The sequence below is a fragment of the Toxotes jaculatrix genome, chromosome 21 (genome assembly GCF_017976425.1).
Source record: "Toxotes jaculatrix isolate fToxJac2 chromosome 21, fToxJac2.pri, whole genome shotgun sequence".
In the NCBI taxonomy this organism is placed as follows: Eukaryota; Metazoa; Chordata; class Actinopteri; family Toxotidae; genus Toxotes; species Toxotes jaculatrix.
The window spans coordinates 4609271-4624429 of record NC_054414.1 but is presented as its reverse complement, the minus strand read 5'-3'; the positions used below and the strand labels follow the sequence as shown (position 1 = coordinate 4624429).

Below are 15159 nucleotides of genomic sequence, written 5' to 3'. Positions count from 1 at the left end.
TTATTTTTGTTTTTGTTTTTTTTTTTAGTTTTTTGTGTGGGGAGCCTTGCATACTGTTGCATTCTATTGATACAATAAATATCTTGGGTAAACCTTGTGGTCAATGGTCTAATGGAAAAAAAAATTCAGGTTCCACCGAGATTTGAACTCGGATCGCTGGATTCAGAGTCCAGAGTGCTAACCATTACACCATGGAACCACATGTTAGAAAAATTCGTAGCTCTGCATATGAAAGAAAACCATAACCGTGCAGTTATACAGGATATCTTAAAGTATTCTTTAATCATGATCAATGAAGACATTTTAGTGCAGACTATGACAAAATGCAATCTAGTACATAATTAAAAAAAAAAAAAAAATACTACAATAGCTAGCTAGATAACGTGTTTACAGTTCTCAATTAATCCCATTCGATTTTAGGAAAGTCACTTATTATTACTTATATTACACATATCTACGTATATACTGTATGAACTTTTAACTTTCAAAATTAATTTTAAGGAGACTTTTGAACATTTAGTGAAATTGTTAGGGAGGATGGACTAAGGTTGAAGCACTAGACAGGTTTAGTAGAAATAACTTCGCTTTAGTTTAGCATTGTATAAAACTGTTTGCTATCATCCACGAGGTGGCGCTATATTACATGCCTTCAATATTGAGAGGAAAGAAAAAACCCGGAACTTTCATACGATGGCCGCTGTTGCAATTGGGTGTCATTAACGGACGGACTGTGTTGGGTTTCGAGAAAAACAAAACAAGCCAGCGTTCTATGTGTGGCTATATTTCACTCTGCCTTATGAGATGAATAGATAACCTTAGTTGCAGAGTGAGATGTTCACAGAAACAATAGTAATGTCTGTGGCGTTCGTCAAACAGGATTAGCAATCAATTTCTCGGAATATATATATAGAGTATTTTTAGCGAGAAAGCTAATGTTAGAAGCTGGTCACGCGACGGTATAAACTGCTAGCTGTCGATAACCGCATTAGCAGCGTTATCTACTGTTATCAGCCTAGCTACGTGTTCACCGGTCGCAAAGCGCAATACGGTGCATTATAACTACTTTGGGTACATTACGTAACGTTAGCGGACACATTTTTGGGCGATTGAGCAACATTGGAAAGTAGAATGTGACAATAGTGGGCACGGCCCTTTGCCATCCCGTGTAGCTGCTCCTTTGGCAGTGAAGTCATGCAGGATGTGAGGTGTCCATTGCTCAAGAGAACCCGGCTCATTTTATAGCGGTGAAAGGGTTAGTTTCCGTCAGTGGGATATCTCGGCTTATTTACCCGCAAAATGCCTGGAATGGTGGTGTTTGGTCGGCGGTGGGGGATCGCCACTGACGACCTTGTTTTCCCCAGCTCCTTTGAACTGTTCATCCGCGTAATTTGGTATGTTGCTTTACCTTCATGGATGTCCATGATTTACTTGGGACTTTTCCCACCTAAAGTTCGACTAGTTAGGCATAATAATGATATTTATATTAATAACTAATAATAATTTTCTGTCTCTGCTGTTGTTGTTTTTTTCCCCTAAGGTGGATTGGCGCTATTATTCTGTATACTTATCACAAAGGTCATTTTGACTGTAATGGGAGAGGAGTTCTTCACATTTACCTGGTCGGACTGTTGGTTGTGCTTGGGCTCATCATCCTGTCATTATGTGCTATTGTCTACGTCAGTGCCCAAGGTAAATCATTTGTCTTCTGACTTACAATTGTATGTGCCTTATGCATAAAGTAGACACAGGTAAACACTTGATTTTACCCGCAGCAACAGTGGTGTCAAAATACAGTTATTTTGCAATAAGCAGTGCAGGAAGTTTGCAAGAGAGTTGCTGCTTTACATAACACACCTTTAAGAAAGTGGTGGGAGACAAAGCAAAAAAAAACCCTGATTGATGAGACAAATTTTAACCAAAAATTAAATTTGCTACTGTCTGTAACATCAGAATCTTCAACTGTGCTGCAGTCCATTAAACATCCAGCTGACACGAGTGCAAAGCATAGGTATGTTTTTGTTAATTCCAGTGACCTCTATCATCGTTTCACAGGTACCATAACAAATCCTGGCCCACGACGCTCTATGCCTGCACTGGTGTACCTGCGAGCTCTCCTGTACATCCCTGAGCTGGTGTGGGCCTGTCTGGGAGCGGTCTGGGTGTCTGACGATGGCAGAGGGTGCGATCCTGCCACAGTGGGGGCTGTCATCGCAGCAGTGGTTGCCAGGTGGGTTGTTTAGAGTTTTGACTTCATAATTGTTAATCCTAGTTGAAGAGTTGTTTTGATCAAGTATCTTTTTTTCCCCTTTGTCACAACAGCTGGATTATCCTGCTCTTTACGGGGCTGGGCGTGGTATTTGTGTTTGACCCCCTCGGCAGCCCCCATTCTCCGCCTGCTGTCATGGAGCCACTGGGAGTGCGAGACATGGAGAGTAGCGGCGGCACCCAGTTCTTCTCCACAGCTCGCTCCCTGGCCGTCAAGGTGTGGGAGAGCAGGCTGCGGCTGCTGTGCTGTTGTCTGCCACAGGACGAAAGCCACCGAGCCGCGTTCTCTAGCATCGCACAGCTCTTCAGCGGATTCTTCTCTGTAAGGGTTACTTGCTCTATTTTGTCTGTGCCTTCTTTTGCATCTGGCAGTTAGTGGGTTTGTAAACTCAGTAAAGTCAGATTTGATAATACAATACGTCAAGAAAGACTGAAACAAAGTGAATAGTGTGAAATATGAAACAACTGTCCAGTGGTGTGGTACTGTCACAGAGCCAATTATGAGATGCTTTCTGGTATTCTGTGTGTGTGTGTGTGTGTGGCAGGACACAGATCTGGTCCCCAGTGACATAGCAGCTGGTTTGGCTCTGCTGCACCAGGAGCAGGATAAGATGGAGCATAGCAGAGACCCAGATGCCATAGTCCCTCACAGTCCTTCCTCTCCCATTGTAAGTAGTGGAGCCTGTCAGTCATGTAGCTACAGCAGACCTGTGACCTGACATTACATTACTGTAAGCTGTGATGTTTAAAGTCAGCATCACTTCATGTGATTTACGTTGCTTGTATATCTGTAATTGTTTGAAGGGAGAAGATTTGGAGACAGAGTTGGAGAAAGCAGCTCACTGTATGCAGTTTGCTGCAGCAGCCTATGGCTGGCCGCTGTACATTTACTCCAACCTCTTTACTGGGCCCTGCAAACTAAGTGGAGACTGGTAAGATGTACTCCTTGTTTATTTTTGTCAAAGGGACCTGTAAGTCAAAAGACTTCTGAGGTTAGGTTAGTTAAGGACTGAAGCCAAGGATTGAACTTCTCCCTCTTAGCTTAGTTCAGACCCAGTTAGTTTGGTAACCCAAATCAAAATGAGTATATATGTATATGTCAGCTGTAGGAGTCAGACAGCTGAGTATGACATCGTTGGAGGAGACCACCTTGGCTGTCACTTCTCATCCATCCTGCAGAGCACTGGGTTGCAGTACAGAGACTTCATCCACGTCAGCTTCCACAACCAGGTATGAATTTCACCAGTCATGCCCCCCCCTCTGTCAGGAACACTCCCCTGTGTTCATAGTTTCTTCTCAGTTTTATCCTTTAGAGGTCACCACCAGTCTGACAGTGTCAGTGTGTTAGTGATTCAAACTGTTGGTCCAGAGTCTGTTGATCATTTAACCAAGCTGGGTTCGTTGCAGATCTATGAGATCCCCTTTTTCGTGGCTCTGGATCATAAGAGAGAAGCCGTTCTGGTGGCTGTCAGAGGAACACTCTCACTGAAGGTGAGTTGGGACTCACACTGAGCACTTTATTTGTGAATAAAATATAATATATTCCATCTAATTTGTTGTTTTCTTATCTCCTCTTCTGAAATTTTTTTGGTGTAGTCCCTGTAGTCAAAAACTTCATGTTGTTAGAACCATAAACTAGGTTTTGTCATGTGTGTACATGTAAAAGGGGTGTGATTATCTTCTCTCAGCTTGTTATCCGTATTTTTGTTCAACTGCTGTACATTTGTAATTATTGCTATTAACATCCTGTTTCCCCTGAAAGTTCGGTTCCACTTCCCTGTTTGTATGATAGCGTTTAAATAGACTGATAAATATAGGTGCCATTTGGTCTACATCTGATATCATGTAACTGCTCCTTGAGAGAAATTTAAATAGCTCTTATGTAGGAAAAAAAACAAAGAGGGAAGTGAAAGTGTGAAGGGTAAGTCAGGGCATGTGTGAGTGTTTCAGTATGTGTTTACACAGGAAAGCGGTGAAGGTAAAAGATGTATTGTGGTGCTGTGGTTGAAAAATATGTTTCTCAGCAGATCTAAAACCTTTGTCCCAATATTGAGTTTTAACACAGGATTTCGTTCAATATAAAAAAAAATATTCTAGACATGTTGTTTTACCTGTGCCCTTGGTATGTGGTCTGATGTGTGTGTAATCAGTGTCCTAGTTTATTGTTCACCTAACTCAGTGTGTGTTCTGCAGGATGTCCTGACAGACCTGTCTGCTGAATGTGAGAACCTGCCTATAGAAGGAGTGTCTGGCGCCTGCTACGCTCACAAGGTAAATGTCCATTCAAACACAGGAACACCTTTCTTTGCTGTCTTAGGTGGACGGTTTTAATGTGTAAGGTGTGTGTGTCAGTAGAGATTAATGCTGCTGTGTCTCTGACTAATGTAGGGCATGTGCCAAGCGGCAGGTTACATCTACAAGAAGCTGGTCAACGATGGCATCCTGAACCAGGCTTTCTCCGTTGCGCCGGTAAGAAGTGTTGGAAGCTGTTTCTCAGCCACAGAGGGCGTCCCTGTATTTTATTTCAGTCAGATCCCTGCTGACAGATCCTATTTGGAGGGAATAAGATGCCATCAGTGGGACAGGTTTACTGGGATGGCACAGCTGAGGCAGGAAAACATGATACTCTCCTTGTCACAGTATCAACTGGTGTGTCCATTTGAAATTGCACTTTAATGTGCCGTGTGTTTTGTGTGTTCTTGTGTTTATAGGAATATAAACTGGTCATCACGGGTCACAGTCTGGGCGCTGGCACAGCTGCACTGCTGGCCATCCTCTTGCGCAATTCCTTCCCCACTCTGCAGTGCTACGCATTCTCTCCACCAGGGGGACTCCTGAGGTAAGGAAGACATGCATCCAACAGGCAGTTGAGACCATGAACTGCAGTTATATTTTAAATTAAAATATACAGCATATTGTTCACATACCAGTCTACTATATACTGTTAATTGCTGGCCTCCTCCTTTCATGTGTTTTCTCCCTGTGCAGTAAAGCCTTAGCTGATTACTCCAAGGACTTTGTGCTCTCGGTTGTGCTGGGAAAGGATCTGGTTCCCAGGTAGGACTGATTCATTCTGATCTATGAAAATGTGTTATTTAAAATTAAAAAGCGTCGTGAATTAATATTGTATGTTGTCACTGGTCAGTTCCTTGTAGCTGTTTGGTTTATTGTGACATTATTCACTGTGGATCGCCGAAGGCAAATACATGTTTGTGTGTCAGCTGCACTGCAGACTCTTGTGTTCAGAAGCCTGATATGAATGTGTTGTGGTGTGCAGACTATTATAGACTACTGTGTGATGGAGACTCTATATTTGGGTCTGCCCTGTTATTACAGGCACAGAGAAGGAGAATGTGAGTGTAGCTCACATGCTCATTTTTTCTCTCTTCTTTTTAAGTTGCGTTTGTCCTTTGCAGTGTTCCCTCTTTGTTTTATTCAATCTCTCCTCTGTCTCTTTGTACAGACTGAGCATTCCCAACATGGAGGATCTGAAGAGAAGGATCCTTAAAATTGTTTCAAACTGCAATAAGCCCAAAGTAAGGCACATTCAGTGCAGCGACATTGGAATAGTTTTGCACCTTGACACCATCATACACTAATTTAATATATGTCTTTCTGTGTTGCAGTATCGCATCCTGCTACAGGGCCTTTGGTATGAGCTGTTTGGAGGAGATCCGGATGATTTTCCGACTGAGATGGACAACAGGAGGGAGGAGGAGCTCAGCCAGCCGCTGCTGGGGGAGGAGTCACTAATTATTCGCCAGTCATCATCCTATCAGAGCCTGGGATCAGACGACTCACCTGCCCACAAGGCTACTCACTTACCACTGTTCCTGCCTGGGCGAATTCTGCACATCACAGATGATGGGCCGTCTCGGAGGTGCGTCTACAAGTAGTAGGATTAAAATAGGATACTGGGGAAGCTTCAACATTTCCCACCTGGTTAAATAAACTGAATAACTGCAGCGAACAGTGGAGTCCATGAGAATCGATTAGCTTTCAGTACATGCACACCAGCTCACATCATAAGTTCTAGTCAGGCACCTCAACTCTTTTCAGAACTTAGACTTCAGTTGACACAACTTCCATCCATCCTGTTTATACAGGATTCAGTTACATATGATGGTAGATGCTGATAGTGGATGATGTGCATCAGTGCCAGATGAAAAAGAAAAGACCTTGCCACCAATTTTTTTTTTTTCCTCTGCCTCTCTCCTCAGGTCCTGTTTTTCCCAGGCCAGCTATCGTGCAGAGTGGTCCAATGAAATGGCCTTCAGGAGCATTTTGATCAGCCCCAGGATGCTTGCAGATCACATGCCTGACATTGTGCTTCGAGCACTCAACAGTCTGATCATTGATAGGCCCTTCTCCCTCTGCCCGTCCTCCCTGAACAACAGCCAGCACAATACTATCTGAAATGTACCACAAAGACTGAGTGCTTATCTTGTATGCTAAGCCTGTTTCTGATATATGTTAGCTGTTTGAGTTTCTTCACGTTTGATCCAGGATTCTTTCAAGTTGGTCCCAAACCTTATTACTGGGCCTGCATAAGTGTATACATTAGGACTTGATTGTAATGAAAGACATGATCTCCGTGAATCGTGTTAACTTGTCAAGAGAAACATGCTGGAGCACAGGGACTTGTTTGTTAAATTGCACTTTTAATTATTTACTTTTAATTTTAATATTTAATTTTTATTTCAGTTCTCTGAGCTACTCCATGCGCAACTTTATGCCATGATATCTGAATGTGCATTGTGTACAATATTTGACAGTGCTGCGGTTATATTGTCATGTCAGTGTTTTACATCTAATGTTTGTGTGAGTGCCGTATGGTTGGTAGAGGCTGCCCCCCCCCCCCCCCCCACCGGTCACTCAAATGGTCTTCCTGATCTGTGGGGACGACTGAGGAGCAGTATGATCCAGGACGAGAGGATTTAGGGGTGACTTTTACTTCCAAATGTGGTTTAAATCATTACATCTTCATTGTATAGTAATTATGGTGAGTCTGTCTCGTGTTTAAATGTCTTGAGACATCAGGATGAACAGTGCCTATGCATTATGGACAAACAAGTCAAAAGAATTGCTTTACAGAAACAGTGAAGAGTGCAGAGTGTTTACAGTGAGTTTGGTTCTGCATTTTCTGCAATGCGGTCTGAATAGTGCATGGTGATTGGCGTAAACGCGATACATGTGAGAGGTAGAAAGACTGTACTTCTACATTTTGTGGGAACCTGTTTACTTGCCATAAATATTACATCTTTTTGTTTCAGGTAATATATTAACACCTGAATCAACTGATGCCTGCCTATCTTATTCACATCCTCAATAAAATGCATTGGACTTCTTGATGCAAATAAAAGCTTCTTTCGAAGCTCACTCTTTATCCTTGGATTTTTTTTTTCCTAAAATGATGAATTAAAAAAAAAAACTGAACTCTGACAGCAACCTGTTGAACCAATTAAACAGTGGGATTAATCTCTGGACTGAAGCCATGTAAGTGAGTGTGTGTGTGTGTGTGGGGGGGGGGTGGGGTGGATGGGGGGGGGCAATAATTATAAAATGTTTCCGATGAATGAGGATTAGTTTCAGTTTTGAAACTGTCCCTTCCAGCCCTCTTTAGCATGTGACGTAACCGCAGCGTCCCATCACTGACACATGACATCTTCAAGTGATCCTCGTAAGCTCGTGTTTGAAAGCACGGACACGGTCAGTTCATCAGTCAGTGTAATCTGACAATCTGTGCAGTATCAAAGTTTTATATCAGCTATTTGTTTCTACTTATGGCTGTGAGGTTATGTGAGAAATAAAACTTTGGGCCCACATTAGTACTGTGTTTGATCGACGTGAGATGATATGTGTTAGAAGACCAACTGGGATTAATTCATGAAACATGAAATGATTGGAGGCTGCAAATAAATGATTTGTATTTCTTTTAATCGGTTGATATGATTTGTTCACCGCCCCTTAAACGTCACATGACAGAAACTATATTAGCAACAGGTCAGAAGACTTTATTCATTTAGCTTTTACAGTATGAACTAATGAGCTGATCGCGTTCATTGACTATGTTTTTTTTTGCCACTCACTTGCTAAATCGTTGTATGGTAGCATTTCAGCGTTTTTACAGCTCTGTAGCACTTTAATGTTTTCGTGAGCACATTTTGCCTTTGACTTTTTTCCCCACAATTACGTATAAAGTGACTCCTGGGATAAAACCCATTCTCTCTTCGTAGTGTTTACTACTTTGATGAGTGGTTTGACTGCGTTCATTCTCCACCTTTCCGACAGCACGTGAAGGCAACATCAGGAGCTCATCTGTTGGACAGGGAAACTAATCAGGAGCCAAGTAAAGACTTTTCAGTACTGCTAGCAACACGGCTAGCCCGCTCCTAAAGTTAGCCGTACAGACGACTACGGAATTTAGACTTTGTGTCTCCTCTGTACGACAAACGACAGTCGAGCGATGTTTTAGAAACATAGTTTTGTGGCGCTTGAAGAAGCAAGGCGGACAGCCTCTGGCCAGCTGAAGCTTGCGGCTAGCTCATTAACGTTAGCTGGGAAAGAAGTGCAAGTGGAGGCAAGAAAATGGAGCTGGACGACGTAGTCCTGTATCAGGACGACACGGGCAACTCTGCCATGATGTCCGAGCGGGTCTCAGGCTTGGCCAGTTCAATATACCGAGAGTTTGAACGGCTAATCGAAAAATACGACGAGGACGTAGTGAAAGAGCTGATGCCGCTGGTCGTTGCCGTGCTGGAGAACTTGGACTCGGTGTTCGCTGTCAACCAGGAGCACGAAGTGGAGCTGGAGTTGCTGAAGGAAGACAACGAGCAACTCGTTACCCAGTACGAACGAGAGAAGGCACTGAGGAAACACGCAGAAGAGGTGGGTTTCACAGCACAACTGCCAAACTAATTTATAACACGGACTGTGGATTAAAGCCTCGTATCTATGTACGCGTATGGAAAGATTTGACACCGAACTCGATTCGAAAATCTGGCAGTTCATTTTCGCGATACTTATCAACTACACATCAGTTCTCATTAATCCCAAATTAGTACTTTTAATGAAATATACAAGCCACTCCATAATTCGGCATACTTATAGACCCCCACAAAGCACATTTTGATGAAGAATGACGTTTTAAAAACTGGTCGTTGGAAATTGACGGAAGAGAGTTGAGGCAATAAGAGGCAAACCTTATCTCTGAATTGAATTTTTTTTAAAGAATCACAGCTTAATGGGTTGGATTAGTTTCCTAAACGATCAGTCTCTGGACTTTCAGATAAAATACGATCTCAAATATCAATAGCTCTGAAGAACAGTCTGTTCTGTAGTTGGAAAGTTTGTGTCGCCATGGATGCCACTCTCTGGGACCCATAGTTGCAGTACATACTGCATCAAGTTGGATTTGCACCACTGTAGTTCAGCTTATATTACCTCGACAGTGATTTTCAGTCAAGCCTCCGACATAATGCAAATCCACCACTAGTTTGTTTGTGAGGTGGTTGCCTTCTGCCACTCCTAGAAAAAAACAGATTTGAATCCTGGTGATCGCATTCAGCGTCATGTCTAATGACAGTATCACCGAAGCAAAAAACATGAGCCCTGTCATTTGATCCAACCAGTGATGCACTTATTAGCATGCTCTTCATCACTTCATCCCTATAGTACCGTCTATTTTTGGACAGTAACACATTTTCTGTGGCTCTGCACAACAGCAAGTCTGAGATGAAATTTAATTTTGGGTGCTTATCCTGGTATTAGGTCAGTGGTAGTCACAGTTTGGTCCAAATGAACTGGGAAGACGCTCTAAAGAGTGCTCTCATTTGATAGAGGTCATTCAGTATAAAACAGAAAAAGACTTTGACCTGTGCAGTGTTTTATAATTACCTTGTGCCACTGCTTTGTGACTTTCTCATTTTTGCAGCCTTGTAAATTTAGCTTTGCCTCTTGCAACATCAAATTTTCTCCTCACCAAGAGACCTGCCTTAAATCTTCAATGCACAGACACCGAGCTCATGGTAAATCCTTGGCAGCAACAGGCACACTGATGAGATGAAAGCTATGTTGAATAAGTACTGCTGCAATCACTTGAAGTTAATATCTTACTCTCTCTCTTCCAAAAATCATTTGGTTACAGTTTGATTACAAGATTCCAAAATACATTTCTCAGTGAGTTTCATTTAGTTGTGTCTTTGTGCTTTTCAAGCTCAAACACACAGCAGGCCTCCTCCTAATCCTCCGTGCTCCTCATGTTTGGGCATTACACACACAAGCTGCCCCTCACTCAAGCATCTTTAACAACCCTGAACTACTGCAGGGGGTTCCACTTAATCTGCCTTATTATTTTTTTCAGCCTCTACACTTTTAATCCCAGCAAAAGTAGTGCTGGCCAACATTGTTCAGACTGGAAACAGGATTAAAATATTTTAGACCATAACTTATAACAACATATATTTCAACATAAAACAAACATTATTATTTTATTAATTTATTTACATGTGCCAGGATTTAGAGCTCACAGTACAGTATATGTACACTTTTTGCCACGCGTCGGTATTTTCCCAGTTGTTGACATTTGACTTGACAGTTAAATGTTGAATGACAAGCACAACAGGTCACAAAGCAGTGTGTTAATAATTTATATCATGTCGTAGCATGTTGCTAAAGCTTTTGGATAGACCTGTGCACAAGAGAGTTTCCATTGGTATGTAATGGATTCATTAGTCTTGTTCCTTCTGGCTACTGTGTGTTAAATACCTCAGTTAGCTTACATATCAGTGTGATCAGTAGTGTTCTTATAGTGAGATGAAGTCATAGGTCTCTACATCCTCTCTGTCAGAGAGTTTAGCTTCTGTGCACATCAGCGTAGGAACTTGAATGAACAATCAGAGCTCAGGATGTGGCGTTTATGGCTATAGACAGTCATGACTGTACTGGACAGGTTAATAAACAGAGCTGTTCACTATACCAAGCATCCTATTCAGACTTGTACTGTGGATTGAAACAAGGGTAGACTGTGACACTTTTTAAAAAATAGTGGTACCAGTACGACACCTGAGCTCTGAGACTGATGCCAAAACAATACTTTATTGCAACAAATATAATATACAAGTAACCGACAATCACATCCATGTTGAGATACATTTGGGGATTTAGGATGAATACATGAAAGAAAATTATGTCAAAATCTTGAAAAGCTTACAGGTGTTGTTTGTTTTAAAGCTCCTGGAAACTCAAATTCTCATGATTTTTCTATAACTTTAAATGGTCCTGACTGAATAATCAACCGTCAAATTGAAATGTAGGGGAAAAAAAAACACACTTGATTATTTCAAGTTGTGTTTGATTGGTGTGATTTGATCAGGTGTGATTGACAGTGCTGGCAGCATCAGCAAACAACCGCTAAACTGTCATCAGATTCAAATGTGGCTAAATCCTGACTGAGTCCTGAATAAGGGAAAACAGTAAGACTTTCTGTCATATTTAAGAACAAACAAGCAAACTATATATTTTCCCAAAGTAAATAAAGAGTGGATGTGATGAGCATCTAATGGTCTCTAACGTTGTCCATGACTTTGATGTGCTCGCCCAGGTATAGAAACACACAGACATACTGTACTCACAGCCTTTTGTTGATATCGGTTCACATGGTTCACTCAGACTGTTTAAATGGGAAGTTTCCCCCAAAACCAAAGCAAGTGCCAACTCAAAGGAGGCGAATGAGTAGCATGGCACAGACTCTGTTATTAAGCTTCTCATTTGGGCGACAAGTCACTCTAGAAGTAAAGGAGCAGATTAATCTTACCAAACAAGCACATTGTTTGAGCCAAGTCCTGCTTGTCGCTGCTCCAAGCCTAGAGGAATACCTCCTCTTAGTAGTTTGTCGGGGCAGAGGAAAAGGCAAGGCAGGAAATTCTTGGGGAGAAACAGCACTTCCCTCAGTTCTTTTGTCCAGTCAGGGTTGTCTGCTGACCTGCAAAGGACCACAGCCTACTCCCGTAGAAAGCCAGCTGATTGATCACTGTCAATCATTAACATGAAGTCTGTTTGGATACAGGACAAGAGCACTGGTTTATGATCTCGTACTGTAGCGTAGCCTCAAATGACATGAGCATAATGTTGATGTAGAATTAGAAAGATGGAACCTTAACTTCAGTTTTGGTTCTTGGACATGGCTCTATGTCAGTCTACCAGTTTGGTCCAGACTGAAATATCTCATCAAATAATCCAAAAGATTTTCATGAACTTTTCTGCAGATATTCATGATCCCAAGAGGATATATACTCTTGGCACAACTAGCAGGTCATTGGAGTTTTCACTTATCCTGTAAAATATCTCAACATCTACCAGATAAATACACACAAAAATGTATTCAGACATTCATGGTTTGCATCCTGGGGATCAACAAAGTCATCACTGAGCTGCTAGCATGTATCACAGCCAGTTTATCAGCACTGTGTTGTAGCCTGTAGCTAATCACTAATTGTAAGTCACTTGATTGCAATAGGCTAACATGTTCTCATCAAAATTGGCTGTATCTTTATAACATCCATATTCCTGATCACGCCATTATAATGTTTTTATCCTATTCGATACGGTGCGCTGTTTCTTCGGTCAGTTTATTGTGTCTGGTAGCTGCGGCCTGACACACCCCAGTTTCCCCAAATGTCCCCGGTAGCAGCCCACAGCCAAAAAACACTAAAAGGAGTTGATTTGTCTCTCTGTCAATTGAGTGCAAGTACAGTGGAGCTCTGTCTGTGTGGGCGTGCACGCACTTGTGCTGCAGCCACATGTGTTTGTGTGTGTGTGTGTGTGTGTGTGTGTGAGAGAGAGAGAGAGCGTGTTGGCGCACAGGGACAAAGGGAGCCTTATACATGCAGCGTAGGGGGAAGAGTGCACGTTAAAGCGCTGGAACACTCATTCTCTGGAGCGTTGTCATATGCACAGGCCTCCTTCGTGGGTCATATGATGAGCAGCTGTGTGAGAAGGGAAGTTGTTGGGAGTTGTTCTAATGAATGTGTTGATACTGTAGGAGGGGGTGTCTGCATGTGTCACCCATACAGCAGGCTAGTCTTTTATGGTGTTTAGAAGTGTTAATTGGTGTAACTCTAAGGAGGAGTCTCCACTTTCTCCAAACACGTGTACTGTCAACATTTTAAAATAAACAGCAACCTGTAGCTTGATACATTTTGTCTTTGTGTTACAGTTATGCACATTTACAGATTAGGGTGTCACCCTCCTTCCCCCAAGAACCCACTCGTCTGTAGTCTCGCCCAGTGCTATGTTAATGCTCTTATTAGATTTACATGGGAAATGCTGCTTTACTTCCAATACCTTAGTTCTTAAGATGCTCCCTGGGCTTTCTGGACCCCCCCCCCCCCCCCCCCCCCCCCTTGAGGTGGGGGTAGAGGGGCTTATTTGGGGCTTGAGGGTGAGAGAAATTGTGTGCATTCGTACAAAGTCAAATTTCACAATAAGGCAAAAACTATTCACTTCTTTATTTGTTAGATTCCACTCGATAAAGAGAATGTTCAAAGATGATTAATGGCGAATCAAGTGCTCCACACTGAAAATAGTTAAAGAGCCCAGAGGGAGAGAAAACATCTGAGCCCGTCAATGACCGAATTGTGTATGAAAAAGAATAAAAGCAGACTCAGTCTTCAGAGGGAGTTCGCAAAGGCATCTTGAAGAAATACCTTTGTCAGACACCTCTGGTCCAAATGTGACTTGCGTGTAAAGAAGAGGCTGCTTGTAACAGGGTGCTCAGGTGATCCTCATCTCCTTGCAGATGACATCCACACCCTGCCCAGGGCCTGACCGCATGGCCTCTTATCCACTATGAGTACCCACATCACAAGACTGCATGTTTACAGGCACGGCAAACTCTTCGTCTGTTATCAGACAGCTGACTCAGCTGATCAGCTGAGGTGTCAGTAGATGGGCTCCTAAAATACTGATACACATACAGATTTTAAATGTGAAGAAAAGAGAGAACTGGTACTGGTGTTTAGTATCCGCAGACGAGTCACTGGTTTTGAAAATGAATGCAATGGAATTTTGTATTGACATTTATGATCCCCAGAGGATAAAACCTGGTGAATTTGATGATCCCCAGACCAGACCCAACCATATTTTCCTTATTTGCCTCAGTATGTTCCACTGCAACTGATGATCAACACAACTTCTTAATTTTAAATTCTGTGTTTTGAGTACGCCCCAGCAGTACTTTAAGTGACGCTGTTATCCCCTTTTACTTTGTTTGCCAGTTTTTCTTCACTTTATCTTGTTATTTGACCCACTTTCCCAGCAGAGCTCATTAAAGTTTCATCTTAACTAATTAATTCACAAAATGAATTGCCAGCAGGGAGCAGTGGTTTTACCCAACGTTAAATGGATTAAATGCGGGTCAAAGCCCCAAATGTCTCCTGTGGCTCTGTCTCTGACCACTGATATCCATCTGCCTTGCTGGGATCAGTAAAGTAACAGTATATGAATGTTATTCAGAGTGTTTTACTGTGCGTGTTTGTCTTCAGAGCGTTAGTTTATCCAGTTTCTTCAGTCCGAGTTCTTAGTCCAAGATCCCCTGAGAGAAGGAGCGAGTGACAACAGACGCTGTGAAGATTGGAAAAACAGCCTTGACACTGATATTAACTGTTACTAACTTGTCCAGGACACACACACAGGCTGTAGCTGCAACCGTTTTTTTTTTTGTCTCAGTGACAAAGTTGGTGCTACGCACCTGTTGTGTGGAAAGGTTAGATGACTTTCACAATAGACAGTAGACGGATTGCGTACGCTATGTTTTCCACCCGTATCAACACTGTTGGTATGAGCAGATCTTTATCACACACACATGCAGGCTTTAGTCCACAACATCTCCATTCC

General features: G+C 42.3%; 2 protein-coding genes and 1 non-coding gene across 9 annotated transcripts in view; 2 read left to right on the top strand and 1 right to left on the bottom strand.

The window, feature by feature from the left end:
* Positions 1-127: 127 nt before the first annotated feature.
* Positions 128-199, bottom strand: trnaq-cug. The gene has a single exon. It is a non-coding gene; the product is annotated as a tRNA-Gln (tRNA).
* Positions 200-722: 523 nt separating this feature from the next.
* On the top strand, positions 723-7639 carry daglb (diacylglycerol lipase, beta). The gene is made up of 15 exons (XM_041029606.1): positions 723-1391; positions 1538-1689; positions 2053-2227; positions 2320-2587; positions 2811-2933; positions 3070-3197; positions 3369-3495; positions 3673-3756; positions 4459-4536; positions 4654-4734; positions 4977-5104; positions 5254-5322; positions 5729-5801; positions 5892-6145; positions 6486-7639. The coding sequence occupies exons 1-15, from the start codon at positions 1297-1299 to the stop codon at positions 6679-6681; spliced, it is 2031 nt and encodes a 676-aa protein (XP_040885540.1). The 5' UTR covers positions 723-1296; the 3' UTR covers positions 6682-7639.
* Positions 7640-8442: 803 nt separating this feature from the next.
* Positions 8443-15159, top strand: part of spag9b (sperm associated antigen 9b) — a 31701-nt gene continuing 24984 nt past the window's right edge. For 4 of the 7 annotated variants that reach the window (XM_041066612.1, XM_041066616.1, XM_041066613.1 and 1 more), the window contains exon 1: positions 8445-9153. In XM_041066612.1, coding sequence (XP_040922546.1) covers positions 8854-9153 — 300 coding nt within the window. In that variant the 5' untranslated portion in view covers positions 8445-8853. Of the gene's footprint in view, positions 9154-15159 lie in introns of all 7 variants that reach the window. The other 3 variants (XM_041066611.1, XM_041066609.1, XM_041066615.1) reach the window with 3 other exon arrangements.

Excerpts from the sequence above, each read along its gene's own strand:
- daglb (XM_041029606.1), top strand. The coding sequence starts at position 1,297 with ATGCCTGGAATGGTGGTGTTTGGTCGGCGGTGGGGGATCGCCACTGAC. Across the intron at positions 1,690-2,052 it reads TGTCTACGTCAGTGCCCAAG|GTACCATAACAAATCCTGGC; the intron begins GTAAATCATTTG and ends ATCGTTTCACAG. Across the intron at positions 5,802-5,891 it reads CAAACTGCAATAAGCCCAAA|TATCGCATCCTGCTACAGGG; the intron begins GTAAGGCACATT and ends TCTGTGTTGCAG.